This window comes from Suillus clintonianus, assembly GCF_016758775.1.
Source record: "Suillus clintonianus strain FC179 chromosome Unknown DEU56scaffold_2, whole genome shotgun sequence".
Lineage (NCBI taxonomy): Eukaryota > Fungi > Basidiomycota > Agaricomycetes > Boletales > Suillaceae > Suillus > Suillus clintonianus.
Genome location: NW_024539226.1, coordinates 950,692 through 975,982, shown reverse-complemented (window position 1 = coordinate 975,982; position 25,291 = coordinate 950,692). Strand labels below are relative to the sequence as shown.

The 25,291-nt window shown below is 49.4% G+C and overlaps 7 protein-coding genes across 7 annotated transcripts; 3 read left to right on the top strand and 4 right to left on the bottom strand.

The window, feature by feature from the left end:
* Positions 1 to 143: 143 nt before the first annotated feature.
* DEU56DRAFT_867829 (uncharacterized protein) lies at positions 144 to 1,579 on the bottom strand (the record flags this gene model as incomplete). The annotated part of the gene is made up of 5 exons (XM_041355452.1): positions 144 to 189; positions 247 to 319; positions 369 to 1,301; positions 1,357 to 1,438; positions 1,499 to 1,579. 5 exons carry the CDS (start codon positions 1,577 to 1,579, stop codon positions 144 to 146), a joined length of 1,215 nt encoding a protein of 404 aa, XP_041215377.1.
* Positions 1,580 to 1,712: 133 nt separating this feature from the next.
* Positions 1,713 to 2,769, top strand: DEU56DRAFT_233941 (uncharacterized protein). Its single transcript, XM_041345206.1, has 4 exons — positions 1,713 to 1,828; positions 1,884 to 2,000; positions 2,081 to 2,214; positions 2,270 to 2,769. Exons 1-4 carry the CDS (start codon positions 1,768 to 1,770, stop codon positions 2,579 to 2,581), a joined length of 624 nt encoding a protein of 207 aa, XP_041215376.1. The 5' UTR covers positions 1,713 to 1,767; the 3' UTR covers positions 2,582 to 2,769.
* Positions 2,770 to 5,408, bottom strand: DEU56DRAFT_233944 (uncharacterized protein). The gene is made up of 5 exons (XM_041345207.1): positions 4,613 to 5,408; positions 4,145 to 4,565; positions 4,066 to 4,094; positions 3,753 to 4,012; positions 2,770 to 3,697 (listed from the first exon to the last, which is right to left on the bottom strand). Exons 1-5 carry the CDS (start codon positions 5,278 to 5,280, stop codon positions 2,958 to 2,960), a joined length of 2,118 nt encoding a protein of 705 aa, XP_041215375.1. The 5' UTR covers positions 5,281 to 5,408; the 3' UTR covers positions 2,770 to 2,957.
* A 1,834-nt stretch (positions 5,409 to 7,242) lies between these two features.
* Positions 7,243 to 8,867, top strand: DEU56DRAFT_766903 (uncharacterized protein). The gene is made up of 6 exons (XM_041351120.1): positions 7,243 to 7,463; positions 7,526 to 7,652; positions 7,705 to 8,188; positions 8,243 to 8,348; positions 8,399 to 8,460; positions 8,513 to 8,867. Exons 1-6 carry the CDS (start codon positions 7,337 to 7,339, stop codon positions 8,690 to 8,692), a joined length of 1,086 nt encoding a protein of 361 aa, XP_041215374.1. The 5' UTR covers positions 7,243 to 7,336; the 3' UTR covers positions 8,693 to 8,867.
* An 81-nt stretch (positions 8,868 to 8,948) lies between these two features.
* On the bottom strand, positions 8,949 to 10,334 carry DEU56DRAFT_766898 (yeats family protein). Its single transcript, XM_041351119.1, has 4 exons — positions 10,280 to 10,334; positions 9,988 to 10,216; positions 9,903 to 9,939; positions 8,949 to 9,850 (listed from the first exon to the last, which is right to left on the bottom strand). The coding sequence occupies exons 1-4, from the start codon at positions 10,301 to 10,303 to the stop codon at positions 9,337 to 9,339; spliced, it is 804 nt and encodes a 267-aa protein (XP_041215373.1). The 5' UTR covers positions 10,304 to 10,334; the 3' UTR covers positions 8,949 to 9,336.
* DEU56DRAFT_766893 (uncharacterized protein) lies at positions 10,335 to 10,946 on the top strand. Its single transcript, XM_041351118.1, has 5 exons — positions 10,335 to 10,450; positions 10,510 to 10,547; positions 10,599 to 10,650; positions 10,704 to 10,771; positions 10,821 to 10,946. Exons 1-5 carry the CDS (start codon positions 10,429 to 10,431, stop codon positions 10,839 to 10,841), a joined length of 201 nt encoding a protein of 66 aa, XP_041215372.1. The 5' UTR covers positions 10,335 to 10,428; the 3' UTR covers positions 10,842 to 10,946.
* DEU56DRAFT_766885 (uncharacterized protein) lies at positions 10,947 to 19,609 on the bottom strand. The gene is made up of 25 exons (XM_041351117.1): positions 18,956 to 19,609; positions 18,808 to 18,905; positions 18,284 to 18,754; positions 17,922 to 18,238; positions 17,549 to 17,869; positions 17,335 to 17,493; positions 17,180 to 17,276; positions 16,655 to 17,131; positions 16,378 to 16,602; positions 15,090 to 16,331; positions 14,524 to 15,040; positions 13,988 to 14,477; positions 13,638 to 13,929; positions 13,411 to 13,589; positions 13,151 to 13,352; positions 12,905 to 13,099; positions 12,580 to 12,853; positions 12,332 to 12,529; positions 12,161 to 12,285; positions 12,026 to 12,114; positions 11,856 to 11,978; positions 11,707 to 11,794; positions 11,444 to 11,656; positions 11,129 to 11,386; positions 10,947 to 11,080 (listed from the first exon to the last, which is right to left on the bottom strand). Exons 1-25 carry the CDS (start codon positions 19,524 to 19,526, stop codon positions 11,045 to 11,047), a joined length of 7,257 nt encoding a protein of 2,418 aa, XP_041215371.1. The 5' UTR covers positions 19,527 to 19,609; the 3' UTR covers positions 10,947 to 11,044.
* Between the last annotated feature and the right edge of the window lie 5,682 nt (positions 19,610 to 25,291).

The following is a 25,291-nucleotide window of genomic DNA, read 5'->3' as shown; positions in this document are numbered from 1 at the left end:
GTCTGACGTGTCTGTCAGAACTAGGTTTATGGAATTAGGAACGGATATACGGAAGCTTATGATAAGAGTGATAGTAGTACAGATCCCTAAGCTCATCAATAGAAAAGAATAATAAACCAGTCAGACAGTCTAAGGGGGATATGCTACAACCGCACACCACGTACGAACCTACTCCTTGCAATTGCAGATCTATGAAAGACAGTTCCTGGTGAGTGCTATACAACAATTATTTCAAAGAATACTTACAGACGAGACCCCGCCCCTGCAGGGACATTTGACATCAGCGCACTCTCTAACGCAGAGGCCGAAAAGCTTGCTTCTACAACAGCATTGACATCAGAGAGACCAACAACAAAAGAACGACATACCGCTTATGTCACTAAAGCTCGAGGCAGAGCTCCCATGACTACTCTCCTGCTCGCTAAGACCTGCAAGTGGTCCATAACGCATGTGCGACAGCCCCCGTGCGTTTCGCGTCGACACCGTCGGCGGGCTGCTCGACTTGCTCGTAGAAAGATGCCGGGCCATCGGAGATTGGGACTCTGGCGGGGGAGACGGGATCGAAGGGATCGAACCCTGCGGAGAAGATGCACTTGAAACAGATGCGCTGTGATCGCGATTCCGCTCTTCATGTCTGAAGCTCTCATCGTTGCGTCTGAAGCCTACAACATCCTCACCCTCGCGTCCAGGGCGAAAGATAGGCACCGGCGCACGCCCACGGATCACATCTCGGGCCTTGCCTTTCTCAGGGGATAGTGGCGAGCCAACAAGGCCGAGAGCCTCGCTCGTCATCATGCGTTGTAGACTTGCAAGCTTGCGTGACAGAGCTTCTTCTTCCTCTGCCGCACGGTCCGCTTCTTCTTCCTTGGCGGCCTGCTCATCCTCCGAATCGCTCTCGTCAGATGAGAAAGGAGAGGGCAGGCGCAGGGGTCTCTTTATTTGAGTGCCCTGAAGAGTAGATGTTGACGAGGACGATGCCTTCTTGGATTTTGCAGGTGATTGGATGGTATTGTGTTGGGTGAGGGAGTTGAGCCGTGCACGAACGCCGAGTGGCGTTGCTAGCCTGGAAGAGGATAGTCTACGGGCGCTGTTGAGGGAATTGAAGCGTGCAGTAGGAATCTTAATGGAGAGGGGACGGTCTGGGAGGACGGGTGTTACTTCTGTAGACTTGGTGGCGGGCTGGTTCTGTTGATTGCCAGCGTGGAAACCTTGCAGTCCTCGGAGGTCATCTTCGTATCTAGCCTGTGCACGATATAGTAGATACGGAAGTGGTACTTCGAGATGTGCAGCGAGGCCTTTCCCTGTTGATGATTCCGTATAAGCCCACCGTCAATATCGAATAAGGGGACTACTCACAATCCGTACCACCGTTATCGCTCGTCCGAGAGAGTGCGATAACCTCCCATAGAACATTAGCCTTTTCCGCGTTCCATTCAATCTGCATGGACCAAGTTCGTTCAGCCAAAAAGCCCAGAGAACTGCGACCCCAGATACGCACATGGGGAGGATCAGGAAGCGGGTGGTCAGGACGGTTATAAGGGAGCTGCACAACGACACGAATGTGTGGCTGCTGGGGCATAGCGTAGCTAGAAAGATAATAATTAACCCTACCACAGGGATCGTTGCAAAGGACGGTGGCCTCTTCTTATACGCGCTCGCTGATGGACGCGACGAAGTCACGAAGGCCTTGGTTACCAAATTCGGTTGACCTCCTTTTATTTTCATTCGTCCAACACACCGTGACAGCATCAAATTCTTCTACACATAATGTCACATTCCGGATCCAAACTCGAAGTCGAGGACGAGGAGAACAGGCAGCAAAGGATCGGTGAGCAAGTCTGTTTGGCCCGCACATCTGGCTCACTGTCATCTGTCATATCTAGGTAACCTCCTTGAGCAATTGAATAGCTCTTCATCCTCTAGGAATACTTCCAATGCTGCCCCACCTGCTTTCGACTTTGGTGAACGGAAAACGTATGCAGTAGATCCACCCAGCGAATGTACGTCGTCTTTCTTTTGCTACCTTTCTCATTTCACACCACCCACCGTGGGTGTGAATTCTGAATATTTTGATGGACAGTACTCGCACGCATCCAGGACTTCCTCCCCCGCCTCAAAGAAGAAAACGAATCGCTTGCACAGCGCATCCGGGACAACCCATCGAGCGTAGATATAGAGAACATCGAAGAGGACGCAGAGCGGTACATCGAAATGGCAAGTCCCACTCCACCACTCCAAAAGCACGAAAAAACTCATGATCATTCCACAGAACCTCGGTCTGGGCGTGTTAGAGACGCGGCACAAGGACTCAGACTCTCATTCAGACGACGAAGAATCCGAGAGCGAGGATTCTTCTTCTTCGTCGTCGTCGTCCTCACCCGGCTCCTCCTCAGAATTCCACTCAGACTCAGGCTCAGACTCGGACTCGGACTCAGACGGCAGTTCAGACTCAGACTCCTCATCAATTGGCATAACAGCTATATCCTCTCGTCCTATCAAACCCCTCCCCCGGCGTACCGCACAATCTGATATCGATATCCTTCCAGATCCACCTTCCGCCGGCTCACAGACATCTTGCTGAATACGGCAATATTCATTGTCGATCCGACTTCCTTCGGCATCAACGATCCTCGGGACCAACTTCGGCGACTCATGAAAGCCCGTTTCGACCTTTGACGAGCCTATCTTAGCATCTTTCACGTCGGGAACTCAAAGAGGTTCGCCGAATACCTTGTAAAAACATACCCAATACAAGAAGATCGAGAAGAGCTGCGATGATACATTCAGTCCCGGAGGAAGGTGGTATAGTAAGCCAATACATGTCAGCTAACACGCTACATGCTACCTGGTATATATAAAAGGTACTTGTGTCGTCGCACATTAATATGTAGAGATCCACGTATCCAGAATAGTAACACAAAAAATGACACTAACTACATTAACCACACCATTCCAATCTATCTGCCCTTCCCCTCGCTCAGGTTCGACATAAAAGACGACCAGAAATCATTATCAAGGATAATGTCCGAATTCAGGAAATAATTCGGGTCGTTTACCGGGAACGACGGGAATGACTGATGCGAGTACAGCTGCTCTGCGGGGTACCCAGAGGGTGCAGCAGGTCCCGACACACGCTCGCGGAAATTGCGTGCAGCCGCATCGAAATGCTCAACTAAAGGCCGGTTGAACTCCCGGGAACCCTCTGACTTCTCCGATGCGCGCCTCCGGAAACTGAGCACGCCAGCCTCGATAACCCGAGCGCACTTCGCGGGAACATGGTCCGGAGCTGCGCTCACCTGTCGCATGCGATCGATCGTCCGCGCCAGGATGCTGTCACTTGATCCAGGCAACTGCTCGCCTGCGTTTTCCATCACGGACCATTTGCTGAGGATGACGAAGAATGTCGCGAGGGTGAGCATTGAGAAGAAATTATCTGGCGCAGCGCTGAGGAGCATGAGCTCAGGTCGTGATAGCGCAGTGATGAGGATGCCTTCAGATAGCACAAGCGCTTGGTGGCCCCAACTTCGTGCGAGGTTGATTCCGTTGTGCTCTGCGACGAGGAACCACGGGTGTTGCTGGTCACACTTGGAAACCACAGTCTTCGTTTCCATCAGGGCATGTACCAGGACCAATAGCCTGCAGGATTGATAGTAGACCTGCAACATCGTGAAAAAGAAAATCTCGTGCTCTGCTAAAACTGGTGTCAGGGTTCAGAGTCAAGCTCTCAAAGGTGGAGGATGCGGGGTGCATACCTGGAAGGGGATAAATAAGACGTTCGATCACATCCATACGCATCAGGAAGTCGAGCACTTCTTTGTAGAAGACTCCAATTTCCTCTGATGAACGGAGGCGTATGGAGAGCCCAAGTTGCGTGGCCGCGAACATTTGGGAGATTAAAGTGAGTCTCATGTCACGACCAGCCCCAATTGTTGCCATCGACGTTGTATCGATAGCGTCATGTATAAGACTATCGCAGTCCGATATTGGGCTGCGGCCGGTACCTACACATAGCCTGCAAAAATTATCAGTTGGGGGCACCAAGTAGATTATTGCTATTGTACAGACATCGACTCGACATTATTCAATACGAACCACTACAACCACAGGTTCAGGTGAATTAATTGAGAGACAGTTAAAGACGTACAAGGCGTGCTTTATCAATGGCTTCTATTAGCTCCGCACTAGGAAGCTCGTTCGGTTGTTTCTGCCTCCGAAGAGTTTTAGAATATACCATGGCCTCGCTGAGGCGGAGGTTCATCGCCATGCTGACTGCGGTTGAAGCAATTAGCCGACCATCGCGTGACTCTTTTGTCGTTGGATCCCCTATGGGTTCCCATAATGAAAGCACGAGCATTGCATGTATCGCATCTGTAGATGGCAAAGGGTGATAGGCCTGTTTGAAGATGGACTCGTCTGCCAGGCGGTATAGCTGAGGAGAGACTACCGAGCGTGTTGAAGGGCCGAGATGTCGTGATGCAACGCAGCACTGTGCAAGTATGAGAAGCGGTCCTTCTGGTTGCTGAGAAGGCTGTAAATTGAGCCAAGGGGCGTAACGTTCCTCGAAACTATGCCAAAATGAGAGCCTCGCAGGTAATAAGATGTCAAGGCTTACATGTCGGTCAGATAATTTATTTGTTCCCTCCCAAGAATGTGGAGCAATGACTGGTCCACCTTAGAGTGTGAGGATTCATCAACCGAACCTGCACGAGTAAGCGCCTGCATAGCCAGCATAGGTACCATAGTGCCATCAAATCCTCCAGGGAGTTTCAAAAATCCCCACGGTTTGTGGCGCTCAGGCAGCAACCGTTCAGGGTCTAGAAGGTCAACCTCCTCCTCTTGTGGCTGAGACCTGTGAAACGGTGGCAGTGTGTTTGAACTAGAATCCCAATTCCTTGAATAACTGGAACCTGCGTGCGCGCGAGAGTCGTCCATTGGTATATCATGGGGTTTTTGGGAAATAGGAAGGGATGCACGGCGCTCCTCACGATCACGCATGGAACGGATGTCTGGTGTGTGCACAGGGCGGGAGGAGGATGGAGTGCGATCGTTCGACGGAGCGCCATTTTCTTCGAATGAGCAAGGGAGAGTGAGGACTTTGCAGCGATGACATTGAGAGCCCGAGTTGTCTCCATCAAGCATTTCGCAGCGTGTTTTATGCTTCCTGCACGATAAACAGGCCTGGGCTGCCTTGGCGCGCTTTGCGGGCGCAGTCCTGGGGCTGTGAGCCCTTTTGCTCCCTGCACAGACTGCGGTGGGTTCTCCTGGATCAGAAGCACCCATTTTTGAAGAATTGATTTATAGGATAGTGTTCCTTCGGAGCCACAGGTTTGTGCGACCTGGTAGTACTGAAGATGAAGGATAAAGGCAAGTTTATGTGTTCCGTATGATTATGGCGTGTGCGTGCTGTGTCATTATGCTGACTTGATGTGGCACGGCTTGAGCCGCTTGACATGCCGAAAGTGTTAGGCGCCGAAAAGGGACACCCTAGGCCTCAAGAGTAGTCTACCATGTACGTAGCACGTACGGTACAGTTGCCTTGCCGGTTTTTGCTTCCGCGGCTCCCTTGCCTCCCTTCAGGGTCAAACGCACGCAGGCTGACACTTGTCGTCGTCTAACGAATAAAAAAACCGACTTTCATGGTACCATTATCCAATGTAGATCATTTTGATCGGTGAGTGTGCTTCGTAGAGTTCAGCTAATCCGTTCTCTTCGAGGCGCCTTCTTCAAGTTGCTCTAAATCAAGCTTCACATCAACTTTCAGCGACCACAAACTGGGATCCAAATCATATGCATAGGACTATGCAGGTGTGTGTCTTCGAACTCTACGTTCAATTAAATACCTCTCGTCGACAGCTCAGTTTTGCGATAATTCATGCAGGCAAGTAGGTCAGTATTTTTATCAATCATATTTTTATCTATGAAAAGCGGTCAGGTATCCCCGCGACTTCCTGGATTTTGACACTCGAGCGCATGGCTTCACATGCATTTACCAAATGAGTAGTAGCTTCGTCTTCTTTTTATAGCGCCCGATCTTTGATGAGGAGCAGCTTTAGCTCACGCTTTCAACTTGCCAAAAACCTAGCTGGAAAGACAGCGCAAGGCCTGACTCGCAAGCCTTGTCAAAATATTAAGCGACCTAGACCGTCATGCACAATGCAATCGTTGTCACGGCCGGGTTTTAAAGTAAGCGTGTGTTTTGCAAGTTACAGAAGACTCACAATTCTTGCAGTCCACTCCCAATGAGATAACCCGAGCAAGGTAAACTATAAATGAAGCTTGCTCAGCACAATAACAGGTTCTTGTAATATCTATGCGATGACCGGTCGCGATCATTCATACATGCTAGCTGAGTCTGCTTGGAGGCTATAGTCTTATAAGTAATATCAGGGTCATGTCGAACTTCATTCCCATACCATCTTGTCCTGGACGTCGCACCACGGGGACCACAGGGTCATTATCTCATGGGAAAGCCAGATATCAGATAGGCATCATTGTCTGTATCTATTGGCTACAGCGTCCATGCGGTACAACATTAAACAGAGAGTGAGTCAACTTGCCTTTGGCGCGTGCGCGTATTTTTTCCCAACTTTTGGTAAACCTGAACTAGGGAACAGTGTTCTATGTAGATGGCTCGGCTGCATTATGATTATGACTCTTGACACATCGACTATGGACCATCCGATCACGAATATTCGATTGGGCGTGTATCCAAAAACATCTGGATATGCTTTCAAGTTCGCAAGTGTTCATATCAACTTACCTCAACATGCTCGGACCTGGCAAGACATACATTACAACCCACGTCTGCCTACCTTGTCTGTCACCTGTCAGTGAAACATGCACCTACCCAGCTGAGGACCCTTACCCTCTTTTCCACAAATCACATGCCCATAGAGCAGAAATCAGGTTTTTCACCGGGATTTACACGATCCGTTCTCCCGCTATCCCCGCTTGTTCCGGGATTCCTTGTCTCCTCACGGACAAAGTACGAGAGCACTAGCGGTGGGAATTTGTCAGTTGAATGCTTCGAATCTGTCGAGACAACGCAAGACCCGGCCATCGTAATGTACTAGCAAGATTAATATACATGCGTCTGACATGTAACAACGAAGTTGTTTTTTTCCATGAACTAAAAGGATTTCTCTACGAAAAGGACGTCCGCCGTGCCACCTTTCGGTGAATGCTACGTGCGGAAGCAAAAACCGAATTTCATACGCCGCGGACTTCAAAATTCTTCTGTGTGTCTACTTTCACTGCGATATTTCCTTCGCAAGAGTCCTCGAATCGCGTGCAAGTTGTCCTGGAGCCTTGAAGCTTGAAGCTCGTGGCTACTGCTATGGACACCGAAGTCTCCGATAAAAACATTCGGTCAACTGACTCGGACCCTGCGACGGAGCTAAGGGACTTCGTTGCAAAGTTGATGCAAAGTTCTGACCTCGAGTCCGTCGCTTCTGAGATCGACGGTAAGATGATGATTTGATCGTTCAAAGCAAACAACCTGTTCTACGGATCCTGATCATTACAGTTCTTCAGTCTATATATGGAGACCATGCCATTCACCTATACCATTCATCGCCCGGAAGCCCTAGAAGTGGTATTCCCAATCATTCATCTAGTGCTTCAGAGGCCATCCGTTACGAAGTTTCGCTCAAGTGAGTGTATCATCGCACTGTCCGAGTTTCGTTCCGACGCCTACCCCGGAAGTCTGCCATCTCATGAAGACATCTCAATACGGATCTTGGTCTCAATTCCCCCAGCATACCCTGCTTCGGGCCCACCTCAACTGCAGCTCCTCTCCCGATATATTGGTGCCTTTGGTGTCGACTCCTCGCTTTTTGGATCTATATTACGCACGTTCATATCTGTCTCCGGAGTGGAATGGACGCCGGAAAGCGTCTGCGTTTTTGACGGACTACAAAACGTGCTGGAGCGATGCGAAGCGTGGTATGACGACAAAATAAGCAGAGAAGCGGCCGGAGAATTACTCAGGGAGGATGCACTTACCCGCAACCACATCTTGGTCGAACCTGACGAGTCTCTTGCACCATCATCAACTGCTGACGAAAAAGATCGAGTAGCTCTCGACACCGCTTTACCGGAAGATATTGAAATCGTCGTAGCCGAACCTATTGTGGATAGGAGGAGTATATTTGTTGGCCGTGCGTGTCGAATATCTCATCCCTCCCAGGTATTGTACACAATTGAAGGCAAACGGCTATTTTACTGACCGACTCTGCGCAAGGTACCACTCATTTTGAATAACATCATGTCGGACCGTCATATATCCCGTGCCCATCACCCCATCATCAATGCTTGGCGCTGCCAGGTTGGTAATGTGCTTCACCAAGGTATGCATCACATTTCTATGTTTCGACCGGGCGGGATTGACTTGTGTTAGACAACGATGACAACGAGGAAACTGCAGCAGGTAGTCGACTGGCCCACTTACTGTCCATTTTGGTGCGTACACCGATGTCAAATCCTCAATTACAACCACCAATATGTGATACAGGAAATCAATAACGTTCTTGTTGTTGTGACGCGGTGGTTTGGTGGAATCCATCTTGGTCCTGATCGTTTCAAGCATATTAATCATGCTGCCCGCAACGCACTAGAACTCGGAGGCTTCCTAGAGCAAATAGATGAATCCAGGGGCGGTGGGAGAAACGCGGGGAAGGGGCGAAAACGATAACAAAAATTGTAATTATTCTGGATACCGCTTTGCTGAGCACCTTCATTACGTCTTTGTCGACGTACAGGGAAAGACGATAACCCGAAATATCCATCTATCAGGCTCCAAGGCAATTATCACTGATTCATAACTCCTTCGTAATGCGTACCGTTTCATCTAAAGGCCTACTCGGGCGAGGAATTCGTGTGATAGGCTTCTATCCCACGTATACCATGGTGGCTATGCCATCGGATATCTGTCTTTCAATCACTCATACGAATAAGGATCATCTTCGTCAATAACATTCAGCCAGCTAGTACAGGTTATGTCATCGGCGCTTAGGAAGGCAGGTGTAGCAGTATGTGGTACCGTGCGTGTAGTCAAGAGTTCGCATTGTAAGTCAGTCAAGCTGCTGTGACACGACATCGGTTCGCCTTCAGCTAATCTCCATGACAGGGTCGCAAATCCGGTAGATCGTGGATTAAATCCCCGACCTAGGATAGTGCTGTAGTTTCAAGGGACACCTGAGCACCGCTTGTTTTCGTGTGCTCCCAGATATCCTAAAGATACTAAATATTAGGATGCGAGAAGTGGTATATGAGGGTGAGGCAGTTGCTAATGCTCACCTAACATATATGACCATGCTATAAACACGCTGGGCAAGATCACTCCTTCGATGCAAGAAGCTTCTGAAGTCTTTCGAGCTCCTTTTCTTTTTCTATCAAGATGCTTCGAAATTTCTCCTGCTCTTTGATAATCTTGCCCTTGGCTTCTTCCAACCTGTCGGCCTCCTCTTTCTCCATGGCACTGGTGAACTCCGGCACGCCACCTTTTAGACTCGCCTCCAACGATGCAGGGTTAGACGAGTGAAAAGGAACGGGGTTCTTGTTTACACTCGTTTTCGGTAGCGGCATCGGTGCATGTGCTGTGAGAAGAGTAAGGAAATTTTGAAATGGGTCTGTAAAGACAATCTCGTCGTATTGCCAGCTATGCACAGGCCCAAGCTTTGCAGCGTTCTCGGGAGACGGAATTTCAGGTTCTGCGGGAGCTGCAGATGCATTGGGCAGAGGAAAAGTAATTGACCAAGGATGCAACTTCAGGTGGTGGTATAGCGTGATGGCTTTCTCGCCAGACTCTGCTACAAAAGTGATGCGGATTTGAATCTCAAACTCTCCCCAACTGAGAAAAACTTGTCAACATTCGTGTTGCGTGGGTTTGGAAAATAACATACCCAGTCTCTGACACCTCAAATGGAGGTTTATCAATATCTATAGGCGCGTTGAGCCACAGCAGAGAACATCAAGATGAGACTTCACTTCTGGTCGGATTTGGATATGTATCGTGCAATTTGAACGTGACTCTTTTTATGAAGTATGCCAAATCATCTCCACCACCGACGGTATCAGAGTCCGGTGCGCTTGGGGCGCTGCGAACTGCGACTGTCCACCGATGAGTGTGGTCTGGATAGTGAGTAGTCTCCCGCTCAGCAGCAGTAAGGACTGTCGCAGTGTTGCCATATATTATCGGTCTATGTATAGTGACACCCTGAACATCATGCAGAACAGTGAGCAGGCCAAAATCTATAGAACGAAAGCATGGTAAACATACTCGGACGCGGACGCGATCAGCCATGATCAGAGGATGGGTTCGGAAGAGTTCGGCAAACACCGTTCGGACTCCGCCGTATTTCCTCCTCCCCTCCTGCATTCAACGTCGTCCAGCTGCAGTGACAAAATACAATCCTTCAACTAACCACCATGATTGACGCTGTGGTAAACCGTGAGTACCTCGGTCATATATTCTCAAATTTCTTTCTCATTCTGGTCCAAAATTTTCAGGCCCAAACCACGTTCCGGAGAGGCAGCGGGCCTACCAGGTAACAGTCAACCCCCCGGTAGTGCGTATTCGATTGAACCCTCATTTTCAGGCTTCACACTCGCCCATTTACTATCGTCCACCCCGTTCAAGACTGTACCTTGGTAGGTGGGATGGCGGTTCGGTGTACATGTCATTCATCTGGGTCACCGTCTAGGTACTTACTTCACTATCTTTGGTGTGGGTATGTGTGGAACCGTGTACGGTATCTACCAGCTTACCATGGTAAGAGCTGAGCTGTGTCATCAGTCATTGTGAATAACACTGTTTCCAGGGGAAGCCCGCCAGGGAGTAATCTCGCAGATAGATATTCTATTCTGTCCCCGTCAGCAAATGCTTAATACCTAGATTCACGATATAAGCATCTACTCTGCACGAAATCTTGCCATTGTCCCGACACCCTGAGTCAGCGCGAAGAGTTAGGCTACTCGGCTAAATACAACACAGGCCATGCCATTCAACACTAAGTTACGGATCATTGGGAGCAAGTTATAATCTCTAGTGCCATGCTGCCCATCCAGGATACATCTTGCCCTAAAGACGAGTCAGTACTTGATGAGCTGGTAAAGCGCAACAACTCACCAGATTTGCGGGGTCGATTGCCTCTTGTATAAGCATCTGGACGAGATTGCTGGTCGAGATTTCCCGTTCGTCTTCTCCTCCCCTTGTGATTCCTCCATAAGTCCGCTCCTTCACATTAGTTGGAGAATATAATCCTTTTAATTTCCGTTCTATCGGTCGCAGCGCAGACTTGGCCCATAGTCTCAAATCGTTAGCCTTGATAGCGGCAGAATTCATTTTGTCTTTGTCCTTGTCTTTGGCATTGCGGCGCTCACGTTGCTGGAAACACAAAAGTCTGAGTCATGAGCAAAAGATATGCGGAAGGGATTGACGTACCTTCTTCCTCGTCTCATCTTCCCATTCGACCAGCGGATCGTGAATAAATGCATCGAGGACACTCATGAGGGGGTCCTTGTTATCGCGGAGGAGTTGCATTGTAATTTCGCAGGCGACACGGAACACTCCCTCTACGCCAGTCACTCCAAGGCCGTCGACAAGGTTCTGAGTGAGTCTGAAAGGAACTCGTTCGGGTGTGTCAAGCGTTTTGCCCTAAGCGCACGAGGATGAATAAAAATCGACAAGTGGTTCAGACTAAGTACCTTCTCGAAGAGACAACTGAAGTCAACGTGGACTACATCACCAGTGTTGGTGTCCAGAAGAATGTTTTCGCAGTGCCTATCTCCCAACCTTTAAAAAATCGGTTAGACGTTTGACTATTTCAGAACCCTCAAGGTCGTTATTAGCTCACCCTAAGATGAATCCGACCATTGACATCACTGCCATGGTACGCCCATAATTCAGGCGACTAGCTAGCCATACTGACGGTTCCGGGAATGTCTCCACGAACCATTCATGAAAGACGGGAGGAAACCTGCACTTTTCAAGTCTCAAAGCAACACATGTACAACAACCACTTACTCAGGAAGAATTTTGGTCACAAAAAGTTCAGCAGCATCTTTATCGGTACCTTCTTTGATGCGCCTTGTGACATCATTCAGCTCCTTGGACTGTTTCTGTCAGTATGCGTACACCTGGAAAACTGGGAAGACGTACCCAGGCTGGAATATTCCTTGTCTCGTAGTATTTCAACAGTACGGGTCTCACAGGTATAGTGTTCGGCACCCATTGAATAACACCACATTCCTCATTCAGCGCCACCACGCCGTACGTCCGAATGTCTTAAAATAAGTCAGCCCAATGCCATTTCAATTCGTTCAAACGTACGAAGCTGCCTTCTCCTAGACTCCGAATTAGTCTTCAAGAGTTTGTTGATGATCCCATTGAAATCCATGAGGCGCGCATCCTTCCGCAGATCGTCCTTCGGTTTGCCAAGGAACATATATTTAATACCATCGGAACCATTAACGGTAAATTTTCGTGGCTTAGCCAAGGAGTGCATGATTTCGATTTCGTCGTGGAAGACTGCATGAAGTCAGTCAAGTTCATTGCTTTCAGTTGTACATATAATTTACCTGAAAATGTGGGCGACAATGGGTCGAAAAGATTGTGTCGTTTATCACGGTGACTCATAGACGAAACAGGCGGGAGGTTGACCGTCAATGACGACTGCAAAGGAATGAGGATGTCACTATCTTTCATCCTAAGTAGCTTTGGAAAATCTCTGCTCATGCTGAGTATCTTGCGGTCACCGATAGGGTAATTACAAAGTCGAAGGAGTTCGTCAATCATGGCGTGAAGACTTGAGATGAGGTTCGGAAAATTAGCATCTGTGTTCGCTGGATTGTTCTATGGTACTGCCTTAGGTCGAATATTGCAAAAGAGGTAGATATGGCTCACTTTCAGCTGATCCAAGATTGTTCTTCCACGCTGCTGGCGATTAGGTTTCGTCGAGTTAACGACTGATGCGAAGAACCAAAGCGCTTGATTGGGGTATTCTCGGATGACCGATGAAATAAGTTTCGATAAGACCAAGTACACAACACGATTGGGATGTCCGATTCGAGACACGATTTGAGGGAATGCAGTGAACCACTGAACGCAAGAATCAGCGGAGAATTTCATTAGGTTGTGGAAACTTAACACCTTGTATACTGGGATAGTATCGATGGAACTGGCGACAACGCTGTTGATCTTATCAAACAGCGGATGCTCTGCTGGTCCCTTGCGCTCACCCATGTCTAACCACAAGGTGAGCAAGCGAGGAATAGTCTGGTATACAAATTTGTTTCCATAAGCTGCGGCTTCTGTGAAACACTTGATGGTTTGAAAGTTCATCTTGATTCCACTGTAACCATTTATCAGCAAGATGTCGAGGCAGCACGTGAATAACCCTAGATATTTACCGGCTTGACTTGTCTTCCACTGGTAGATTTCTATAACACTGGTCCTGGAAGTGGCCAAGGTGGTAAAATGCACTCTCCCATCCTGGGGCGGAGTCTGCGGCGTTTTGAAACTGTTTGAGCACGTAGGAAGCCTCATATCGATCAGATTCGTTCATCCAACGTGCAAGAAGAATTTGCGCCTGATTGCCTGACTGTGAGCTACATCCATTCGATAAATATATCCGCACCTTCGCCTTCATCCGCTTAGACTGTTCATCTTCTTTTGTCAAGTCAATAGTATCGTTATCCACGAAACCTAAGATGCGCATGGAGTTTTCAAGTTCTTGTAGCGCGCGCAATGGCTCTCCCCGTACTCTGACCAGCTTCCCGCTTTCCATGAAACTGAACCGAGCGTTGGTGTACTGTGCTTGGAGCATTGCACTATATGCAGTCTGCCACTGTCCGGCTTTCCGAGCAATTTTTGCACTCGCCAACCATGATTGCCCAATTTGACTTGTGATTGATGGTCGAGATACTGTGCTGTCCACAGGCGGCGTAAGACAAATGACAGGCTGAACAGTGAGACGAAGTCATTTACCTGAGTGAAAATGCTGTTCGCCGCATGCTAAGGAGGGATTCGTGTATGCGGAAGGTAGGCAATGTACGATCCAAACGTGCACTAAGAATTTGACTCAGAGTCACAATGGCAGATTTGCGGCCTTGTGAACTTGGCGGCAAATTGGAGACAGCTTCATGGATCAGCTCGAGTTCGTGAATCATGTGCAGGTCGACTAGAGCGTCATAAGCACGACGATACCCCCCTGGTCCAGAAGCAGCAATTGGAGCACCAAGGACAAGGCGTGCTCTCATAAGACTTTCTTCGATCGGTGAAGGTTCACCAGACCGCATAGCAAGAAGAACTCGAGCTTTCACCACGGAAGGCCCTTCATGCTCTTTATTCGTTGTGATTCTGTGAACGTCGTCCCATGCCCCTATCATCCACGCGCTTTCAACCTGAAAATCTGCCAAAACCGACTGCCACCCTGGGTTTCTAACGAGAACACCCTGGACATGTGTACGGAGCGTGTCTGAAAAGGTTTAGCTTTGTGGCAAAGAAGACAAGTAAAACATTACCATAATGTCCGAGGTTGCGCAAACATCGAAGGAGTCCAAGATGGAAGTCTAAATTGTCAGGCTGTTGCTGGAGACGGACTTCCCAACAACTCTGAGCAGCAGTCCAGCGACCAGTACTTTCGTGTTGACGAATTTGATGTTCCAGTGAAGGTGACAATATCAACGTTGAGATACCCTCCATTCCATCAGGCTCGTCAAGCTGTGCGTAGATTTCGTGAAGACGTTCGTAATAGGGTATGAAATCTGTTCCAGGAGGAGGAGGTTGTCGCTCTCTCATTGAGACTATCTGCCTCTCAAAGTTCATAAGTGAGCGAGCGTGAGATCGACATTGTAGCGCAGCTTTAGCCATGAGTTCATGGTCGATGCTAGAGAGCACTGAATCGACCCGGATAAGCTGCTGCTGACGTATTGCAAATTCAGAATTTCCTCGTGATCTTTTGCCCTCAGCTTTCTTCGGAGTGTCCTGTCGCATGACTCGCACATATGCACTGAGATGGTCCAACAACATGAAAACAGCCTGAGGCAGAAGTCAGCAAGACGACAAAATGATCGGGTTTGAAGAATACCTGTGCACTGAGGAACTTCTTGTCTGGAGTGGATAGACTATCAGAAGCAACCTGATCTTTCAAAACAGCCGTTAATTCCTGGATAATGCAGCTGGTATCTTCGTCATTCTCAGACGCAAGGATGTTCAACACGAGATGAGGCAGTATGTGGTGAGCGACGCCAACATCCTTGTTGCGCACTGCAGAACGAAAGGCCCCAAAGATTTTTTGCGCAATTTCGCCAGACGCTTTGGTTATTAGATGAGCCGTCCATAACTGAACCCACTCTCGGTAGGTCTTCTGATGAGGGTAAATGGGTGAAGGGAGATGGGGCAGATCCTTATGGACGGCTTTGAAACGGGCTCCCAAGAGTGGAGTAATGGTTTCAAGTACATGTTTAGGGAACCCGTTCCACCTGTTGCGGACCCACGCCCGTACGGATGTAGAGCTTTCTGATGACACCAGGGCAGGACTGAACTCGCAGAATGCCATGAGTTCTTGTATCGTGTAGGCGAGATGTCCTTGATACTTTATGTCGCTAGTGGACCGGAAAGCGCCCACGAGAACGTCCTGAATGAGGTGCAGAGCAAACGAGCCAGCTTCTTGTTGATCTTCGAAGTTATTCCGCACGATCATTCTTGTTTCTTTCGAATTAAGGTCGCAGCGATCCGGATCAACCGCCCCCAGAATTCCCATGCACTCAAACGCCAATCGTCGCAGAGTTTCGGAGCCCTCTCCATCACGGGTGACAATCTGAAATAAGGTCAACTGTATACTTCCAATCAAAGGATCAAACGCGTCGCCCGCTGCGAGGTTCTGTATAAGCGAGGCTTGATTGTTCTTCATGAAGTTTTGGAGTTCAGCGAGAGCCACCTGAGCTACAGTGATGTTGTTACTGGAGCACCGATCCAAAATCTTCTGGAGTTGCACGCGTGGATCCCAGACGCGAGCACTCTGAAGTTGGATATGTATTTCAGAAAGATCTGGGATATGGCCGAGGTCCACGACCTCGTCTAGATTTTCCTTTGCGTCATTTCGGACGGTGCTTCCAACATCAAAGACGATATAACGTAAACATTTCTTGGCGGATTCCTGTATGGGAGGAGACAAAGCAGACCATGCGGAAACAATGGCTGCGCTTGTAGTGCCAATATGCGGAATAACGTCCTCGACATTCAACGTGGACAGAAATGTGTACCACGTAGTCAGGGTGACTTCAGCAAGTTCGGGGACCAGAAACATAGTTTGCAGGGTGGCCATAATCTGAGAAAATTGAATATCGTCGCAAAAATATTACAGAGGCACGTACCTGAGGGGAAACTCCATTTACAGGAGGACCGATTTGGACGATCAGCACCTCTAGACCGCGTAGAATCTGCTTCTTTGCTGGAAATGATTTCTTGCCGTGAACATCTTGCAGCATATCATTCAAGGTGGATACGATGCCAAGCATGTACGTCTTGAGGAACGGAGACAGCTCGAGGTCAGTTTCGCCCGCTATTGTCCGCTGGACTTTTCGCAATGCATCCACTGCCTGATCACATGTTCAGGTGTCATGAACGATCGAACGAAGAGTAAAGCCAGACCAAAGAAGCTCGTTCTTCATTCTCGTGTCCTAGGACCACAACCAGATCTGCGAGCAATGCCACCACACAGCTCATGGCCAGGGTATGGATGTTGATATCGGTACGCCCACCAGCCGCAAACAAGATGTTCGCGATGAACGTCAAAGACCTGGTCGTTTGTGCTGGCCCATGTTGTTGATATACATGAGCGAGGATCTGGTGAGAATGATCTGTGAGCAGCGACGAAATCGTTTGACCTAGATCCCCCGAAATCTCCTCTAAGACCTTCGTCTCGCAGTTAGCAAAGAGATACGGAAGAGTTTTTGATAGCGTGACAGAGACAAAATCGGTCGGATGCACAGATAGAAATCGACACGTCTCGAATATCAGCACCGGGTTAGTACATTTACGGGCAACAACGAATGTTGCGACCTGAGAGATGTATGGTGAGACAAGACTGTAAGGGGACTTCCTTTGTGTTTTCGCTATTTCCAAAAGCTGTGGGGGTGTATCAGAATCTGACACGTATTTCATGGATCGACATACCTGTGTGTATGCCAAGCCTTTCAACACATGATTATCTTGACCCAGTTGGGATATCAAACAGTAGACAACTGATCCAAGAAGCTCAAACTGAGCGTCGCTGCGGTAGGGGAAAGCTACATTGGTCAACAATTTCAGGGACATATGGACAAGCTTACCGTCCAATAGCACCGATAGTTATCAGCAGTGTTTCTTTTACCGCATCCTTCACGCTTGAATCAAGTAAGGCGTTGATCTTCATGAAAATTGTTTCATTGGATTTGCATCCCCCGTCAGTTGCGCGGGCGTGGAGGTGGACCAAATCCGCAAGTGCGCGACTATGCATGGTGGTGCAATGTGAGCAACCTAATCTCCAAGTACAGGATTTCGTACCCAGCATCGACTCTGACAGAACGGTCCCTGTCAGTGAACCCGCGTTGCAAGAAATCGAATATAGGTGGCGGCTCATCAGACTGAATATCCGCTGGATGTTCTCTGATGACGGTTCGGAAAGAACTAAACGCTTGTCGCCGTACATGTACGTCGACTTCAGTTGATGGGCCTTCAACAACCCTGTTCAGAGGTAATAGAAGAACGGTGGCGACACGGAACGGAGGTGACTTTTGCCGAGAGAACGGCTTGAGGTGTGAGGCAAGGGAGGCAACGTTTTCAGCCAGTGTTACACGTGCAGAAGACGAAGAATCCTGCAGATCCCTACGGGTAGCGTTCAGAGAAAACTGATCATCAACGGGCGGTGCGTACTCACCGAGCCCACCTAGACTTGATCCCACTCAATATTCGTTGCATGTAGGATGCAGTATCTTCGCGCCCGATACCCTTCCACTGCAGTTCATCAGGCACAATGAGCGCGCTAACGAGTTTCTGCAATGTCGCACGCCAATGCGAAGAGTCTATGGCGTCTGCATCCTGGTCCATTAGACTATAAACGGGATTGTCAGCAGTGATAAGCAGCGGTTCCAAATCGGGGTAGGAGGGATTTCCTTGAAGGAATGATTGCACTGCCTGCGAACTCGCTGCGTCTAAGCGGCTCGAACAACCACGTAGATACACGACCGCAAGAGCCTGCACTGTTTCAGCTTGCGAGACTTAAAAAATACGGCAACTAACCCGAAGCTCACTCCCAGATGACTCCCATGTTTCAGAGCGCAAGAGTTCCAGAGTAGTGTGCACATAATCGACTGACAGATTTGTGTTGGAAGTAAGAATCTCTCGTAACTTGCGGTCGTCTGTTCGTTGCGCAGGATTCGGGCCACACTGGAGTCGTTGAATTAAAAGACGGCAAGGCAGTCTTGATAGTCCCCCAATGAGAGATGGGTCACTATTCATAAGGGTGTGAGCAGCAGCTGTCACTCGAAGGAGGCATCGGGATTTTGTTGCAGGCGAGGTAGGGCGCTCAGAGCAGAAATCGTATACACGGCGAGTCAATTCAGAGACGTGACGGAGCATAGCAGCAGTGATGAAGCAAGAAAGCTTTGCGGTTGAAAACAGTTGGCCGAATAATTCGACAATGATGCTGGTCAAGACGGAGAAGTGTGAAGGGGACGGGAGCCTGATCACGTTTAGAGTGTCCATGGGGCACTAATGGACGCTTAAGTATGAAAAACAAAACATGTGATGTGTAATGACAATACCGGAATGGAACAGTCCTCAGTCGTGGTCTTTAAAGATGGTGGGGTAGAGAACCAGTGCACGTCAAGAGGACACGATTCGTGTCCAGCAGAGATCATTGCTACAGATAATCGGTAAGTAGCAGTGTCGCAACGAGGCAAATAGACTCACCAGTGCACAAGTCTGTCGCTTCATACAAAATGTCCTGCAGAACTCCCCTTTGTACATCACTAGAATCACCTCCTGGAACGCCCGAAAACGACAGAAGTTGTAAGAACTCGATGAGAGTTCCGCAAGCCTTAGAATATAGTGTGTTGGATGTGCTGCCTGAATCGCCCTCATCGGTGACTTCCAACCATGATTCTGTCGAAGTGCAAAGGCCCAAAAGGTGCACGAATACTTTTTTGGATAAATGTTCCTCATCAGCATAAAGCGAGTCAAGCGAATCAACCCTTTTGCTGACACGTGAAAAGACATCGAGCGTGACGTCCGTAAGCTCAATGCGCTCGTTGGTGGTACCTAGGATTGTTGGCTTGAAATACGGAAAACAACCAAAGACTTGCTCCAGTAGGCTAGCTAGCAGGCGGAGCCAAAGTGGTTTATCCAGTGCTAATGGTGGATTGTCGTCATTTAAAGATTTGAGAAAATCCCGAAGTTCCTTGGGTGATGCACTATTCGTTCCATTGGGAGTTTGAAAAGTTGTCGGAGGAATAGGAGGAGCGCTTGAAGGCGGCGCGCTCATAGTAGGATTCAAATGATATAGTGACTCAGGGAGAAAGGTAGCATCTACCAGATGTAAGGCGAGCTGACAGATTCAACTCGCGGTGCAGATCTTAACGCGTATTCCGAGTTTGCTAAACGCGCTTCATATCATCACGTGATCACCGGCGACGTTGGACCAGTTACCAACTTCGCTGGAGTTGCGGATAAGAACAGGCGGCATAAAACTTTATAATCACTGGGAGCCTAGTCTACATCCCAGACTTTGTTATCATCAGTCCTGACTGATTATAATAGAAGGAACGACTATCTTCCTTCTAACGGTCCGAGTCTAACGAAGGGTTCGGACGAGCAGCGTGTTACCCCCCACTGTTCTTCAAGCCTAAACGATAATCCAATGTCGATTCTTTAGTTCTGGACAATCGTCCTGCTAGCTCTTTTCGTCTTACAAGCTCCCTCTCCGTCTTTCTAGTGCGTTCGTCTGTCGTAGCATGAACGTCGGGCGCGCGTGCAGATGCAGGGGTGAAGTTACCAAGCTTAATGGATGCGGATGCATGAGAAGGGGTCTTGTAAGTGGTAAGCCATGGCTTGTGACCCTCTACAGAAGGGAGCAAAGGTTTATTTGCAAGTTCCTGCAACGTTTGGGTAGACTGTTCGACGGGCTTCCGTGTGCACCTTTGGCGGCGCCTCCTTTAGCTTCACGTCAGCGGTCCTGATAGGCACCGTGCGCATAGGCTTATGTTTGTCAACGAGTATACGCAGTACAGCATCTTGTATATGTAGACCCTTCGCCTGTCCAGTAACTCCAGTTTACAACCTTGCTCTGCAGTCGAAGAATGTTGGAAATGCTCGGTGACGGGTTTCGAGCTTATTCTGCTCCTCTTTGCATCCGCGAACAGTTTTGCACTCGCGCGTTTGTAATTTTCTGCGCATGTGGCAGAGAAAATATCTTCGTGGTCGTGGTGATGCCTGGAGGAGGCTCGATAAGCGGCTTGTCATGAATCAGGAAGATTGTTTGGCTCAGTTTGTGCCTGTCGAATTTTGAGCCCGCCCCGTTGGATTAGCCTACCTCTCGGACCTCGGTGAGCGATACTTCGTTCACATTCAAACTTCGCTAAATTTGACTGACTTACACATTACACCACCCGCCGCCATGGATCTTTCAATACTTCCGTCCATAAACCTGACGATTGTGATTGCTTTCAACGTTATGCCATACATATGTATGTATCTCATAAGTACCTTGCACGTACCTGTGAATCAAGCTCGTTTCGTGATGGACGATGCCTTTCTCTGACACTTGCGCGACCCACGCTCCCAATACCCATTTATCACGTGGTGGAATGATTAGCGCTATAGTGTGGGTACTGCCAGGTACTGCCTCAAGGGCTTGTGATCAAGGGTATTCGACTTGTTAAACTGTTAACTGGGGCCATCGTTTCGTACTCCATTGCGTCGCAAATAGCTGAGGACCTACTCTCTTCTCCAACCTCTACTTCCCTCAGGCTGATTCCGGTCTTCGACTGTTGGCAATGAGCGAAGACCATAGGCCGAAACATCCTCCAGAGGCCTCCAGAGAAACAACCGCCGGTGAGAGCTCGGTACGTGCCTCATGAGATCACTGTCGACGAGCGCTGACAAAAACACCCTCCCAGCCCCATGGTGGACTCCGTCAGTCTATACGGAAAATTGGGAAGAGTGTAACAAAAAAAGTTTCTGTACGTTGACGTGAATGCTGTGTTTACTTTCATTATGGCTGATATTGTGCAGAAACTCAAGCGTTCCCGTAACTACACCCCTGCTGTCCAGAACATCGATCATCAAGGTGCTTCTTCGAATCAGAATATTGATGTGCGTAGACATTATTTCGATGTTTCACATGTCTGAGGTCCACCAAGGATGCGTCCCATCTGCATCCTTCTGATGGTGACAAGCCCATCACATCTGAGAATCCCAGTGACTGTGTGAACCAAGGAGTATCCGGAGAACCTGCTTCGAAGGTACTTGCACCAAACGATCTAGTTTTCGTCTCTAAATTCTGGTTGTCGTGCAGGTTTTCAATGCCGGCTTGGAGGAAATTCCTGATCCCCAGTCAGTTGATGCTGAACTTCAGGTTGCCCATACGGCTTTAGAACACATGAATCGTCTTGGGGGACCTGCGACATCTGCGGTGTCCACCACCACAAATGCCGAAACAGAACTTGCTGCTGTAGACGATTTCCAGACCACATATCTCCAACCCCTCAAGCTTTTTGACACTGCTATTGGGAAGATCGCAAATGTATGAGCCGCTCTTATTGGTTAGAAGCGAACTAATCAAGTTGCACAGGTACATCCATACGCAAAGATGGCGCTGGGTGTGCTGTCCGCTGCATCCAAAGTACGTGTGGTTTCACTCTCCTGTCCAGCAGTTGTTGATTCTGCGCAGATTATTCTCGCTCAAACCGAACGCGATCAATCGGTTCATCGTCTTCTCAAGAAATTAGATGAAGTTTACCGCTTCATGTCACAAGACGACACTCTTGGCCAGATTTCATCCAAGCACAGTATCGTTGGTCGGATCGCCCAGCAGACTCTAGAGTGCGCACGTTTCATCAGGGATTACTCGGAGACAACGAGCTTTTGTGAGTGACGAGCTATTGCACTTCGCACATTAAAGACCTTATACAAATATCACAGGGAAGAGACTCGGAAAAAATGCTGTCTCGGAGACGGATGATATTATCACACGGTATAACGACGCTTTGGATGGGCTTATGCAACAACTTCGGGACCAAGCTATTCGGGACGTAGCCGATCTCGTCCAGTGTACGGGTAAGTGTTCGACGTACTTCTGACTTGCATCCACTCATACCCCTTCAGGTGAAACACTGGATCTCAGTAGTATGGCTTACGCAGCGGGCGCGGGATTGGATACCAGGAAACAATGCCTGCCAGGGACACGCACAGCCATTCTTTCCCAGATCACTGAATGGATCAACGACAGCGGAGATGCTGCTCAGCGTGTGCTGTGGCTATCTGGCCCTGCAGGCAAGGGCAAATCAGCCATCGCTCACACTATCGTTAACTGGTTCAACGACATGGGAGGGCTCGGTTCATGTTTCTGCTTCGACCGGCACCGTGAAGCCGATAGGCGTCATGAAAAGGTTTTCTCCACCGTCGCTCGCGATCTGGCTGATCGTGATCCGGAGATGAGACGAGAATTGGCGAAGGCAGTCAAGAATGCAAATTCTCTCAAGAATACGACGGATATCAATCAGCAGTGGCGCAAGCTGCTTATGGAACCACTAGGGAAGCTCTCTGGGTCAAGTGTGGGACCTGTCTTAATTGTGATTGAAGCACTGGACGAGAGCGGCGGAAGGGAGACACGGCATGACCTTCTCCGCATACTTGCCGGCAAACTTCAGGACGAAGGTCTTCCCCAAATCACCGATCTCCCGTCCAACTTCCGGATTCTCGTCACTTCTCGTCCGCTTCGTGATATCGATGATGCATTTCACGGTGCTCAGCATATTCTACGGATATCCATGGATGACATTCCAGAGGCAGTCGCGAAGAGCGACATCAATATTTTTGTGTCTGACGAGCTGAAAGGGCTGCCGGAGTTTCAGCACAAAGAGTTTGCAGTCCTCGCTGAGAAAGCTGATGGACTGTTCGAGTGGGCGCGTCTTGCATGCAAATACATTCAGGACACCCCTCCTGGATTATACCCAATGGATCGCTTCAATGCTGTCGTATCTCACGATCCTGGGGAGCGGAAAAATTTATTATATGACATATATGGTTTCATTTTAGGAGAAAACATGGGGAAGGACAAATACACAAGATCCGAGTATGAGCGGGCGCTGGCGAAGTTTCGTTCCGTGATGGGACAGATACTTGCCTCAACTGAACCCCTGCCTTTGGATGCCCTGAATGCCATGCGGAACCGTTTTCCGGACCCAAGGGAGCATTACAATGTGGAGGTTGTGGTAGCACACATGGGATCCCTGCTGAGCGGAATCACCAACTCATCTAGCCCCATCCGACCCCTTCACGCATCCTTCCAGGAATTCCTTACAGACAAATCATCCAGCGGAGAGTTTTTCGTCGAGGTGTCGAAAGTTCAACGTGACCTTGCATTTGCGTCACTTCGAGTGATGGAACATGACCTTCGCTTCAATATATGCGATTTAAAGTCTTCATATATCCCTAATTACGAAGACACCGAGCTGCCTCAACGGATCAAAACACGTATTCCCCCCCAATTATCCTATTCCTGTCGATTTTGGGCTACGCACGTACGAGCGACCAACTTTGACACCGAACTCGCAAAGGAAATCAAATCATTCTTCGACGACGAGCGGCTGCTCTTCTGCATTGAAGTACTCGGCCTTCTCAATGCACTCGGCAGCGCAGTTGCTGTGTTTGCATTCATGTTCCGCTGGCTGAAGGTAAGAATACAGCTACCTGGCGGTGTCAGGCGAAGTGCTTACGCGCGAACACAGGGCCAATCTGGATACGGAGATCTCTTATCCGCCGCAATGGATGTGCAGAGATTCGTCCAAGTCTTTGGCGGGATGATTTTGCACAGCACACCGCATCTATATGTTTCAGCGCTGCCGTTTTCACCCAGCAAATCCACGGTAGCTACAAGCTTTGCCAGCAGGTTTCCGAACACTCTTCGTTTGATTCATGGACGTCATGTGAACTGGACAGCTATTCAGACTGTGATCAGTGGGCACACTGATTCGGTTTGTTCAGTCTCGTTCTCCCCCGATGGCACTCGCATCGTGTCTGGTTCGGAGGATCACACTGTCCGGCTGTGGGATGCAGCGACGGGACAGCCATTGAGCGAGCCCTTGCGAGGGCACACCCATTCGGTTTATTCGGTCTCGTTCTCCCCCGATGGCACTCGCATCGTGTCTGGTTCTTGGGATTGTACTATCCGGCTGTGGGATGCAGCGACGGGGCAGCCATTGGGTGAGCCCTTGCGAGGGCACACTGAAGAGGTTCGGTCAGTCTCGTTCTCCCCCGATGGCACTCGCATCGTGTCTGGTTCTTCGGATCGCACTGTCCGGCTGTGGGATGCAGTGACGGGACAGCCATTGGGCGAGCCCTTGCGAGGCCATACTGGTTTGGTTTCATCAGTCTCGTTCTCCCCCGATGGCACTCGCATCATGTCTGGTTCTTGGGATCACACTGTCCGGCTGTGGGATGCAGCAACAGGACAGCCATTGGGCGAGCCCTTGCGAGGGCACGTTTATTGGGTTTTGTCAGTCTCGTTCTCCCCTGATGGCACTCGCATCGTGTCTGGTTCTTGGGATCACACTGTCCGGCTGTGGGATGCAGCAACGGGACAGCCATTGGGCAAGCCCTTGCGAGGGCACACTCGTTCGGTTTATTCAGTCTCGTTCTCCCCCGATGGCACTCGCATCGTGTCTGGTTCGGAGGATCACACTGTCCGGCTGTGGGATGCAACGACAGGGCAGCCATTGGGCGAGCCCTTGCGAGGGCACACTAGTTTGGTTTCGTCAGTTGTGTTCTCCCCCGATGGCACTCGCATCGTGTCTGGTTCTTCGGATGAGACTGTCCGGCTGTGGGATGCAGCAACGGGGCAGCCATTGGGCGAGCCCTTGCGAGGGCACACTAGTTTGGTTTCATCAGTCTCGTTCTCCCCCGATGGCACTCGCATCGTGTCTGGTTCTTCGGATCGCACTGTCCGGCTGTGGGATGCAGCGACAGGGCAGCCATTAGGCCAGCCCTTGCGAGGCCACACTGGTTTGGTTTCATCAGTCTCGTTCTCCC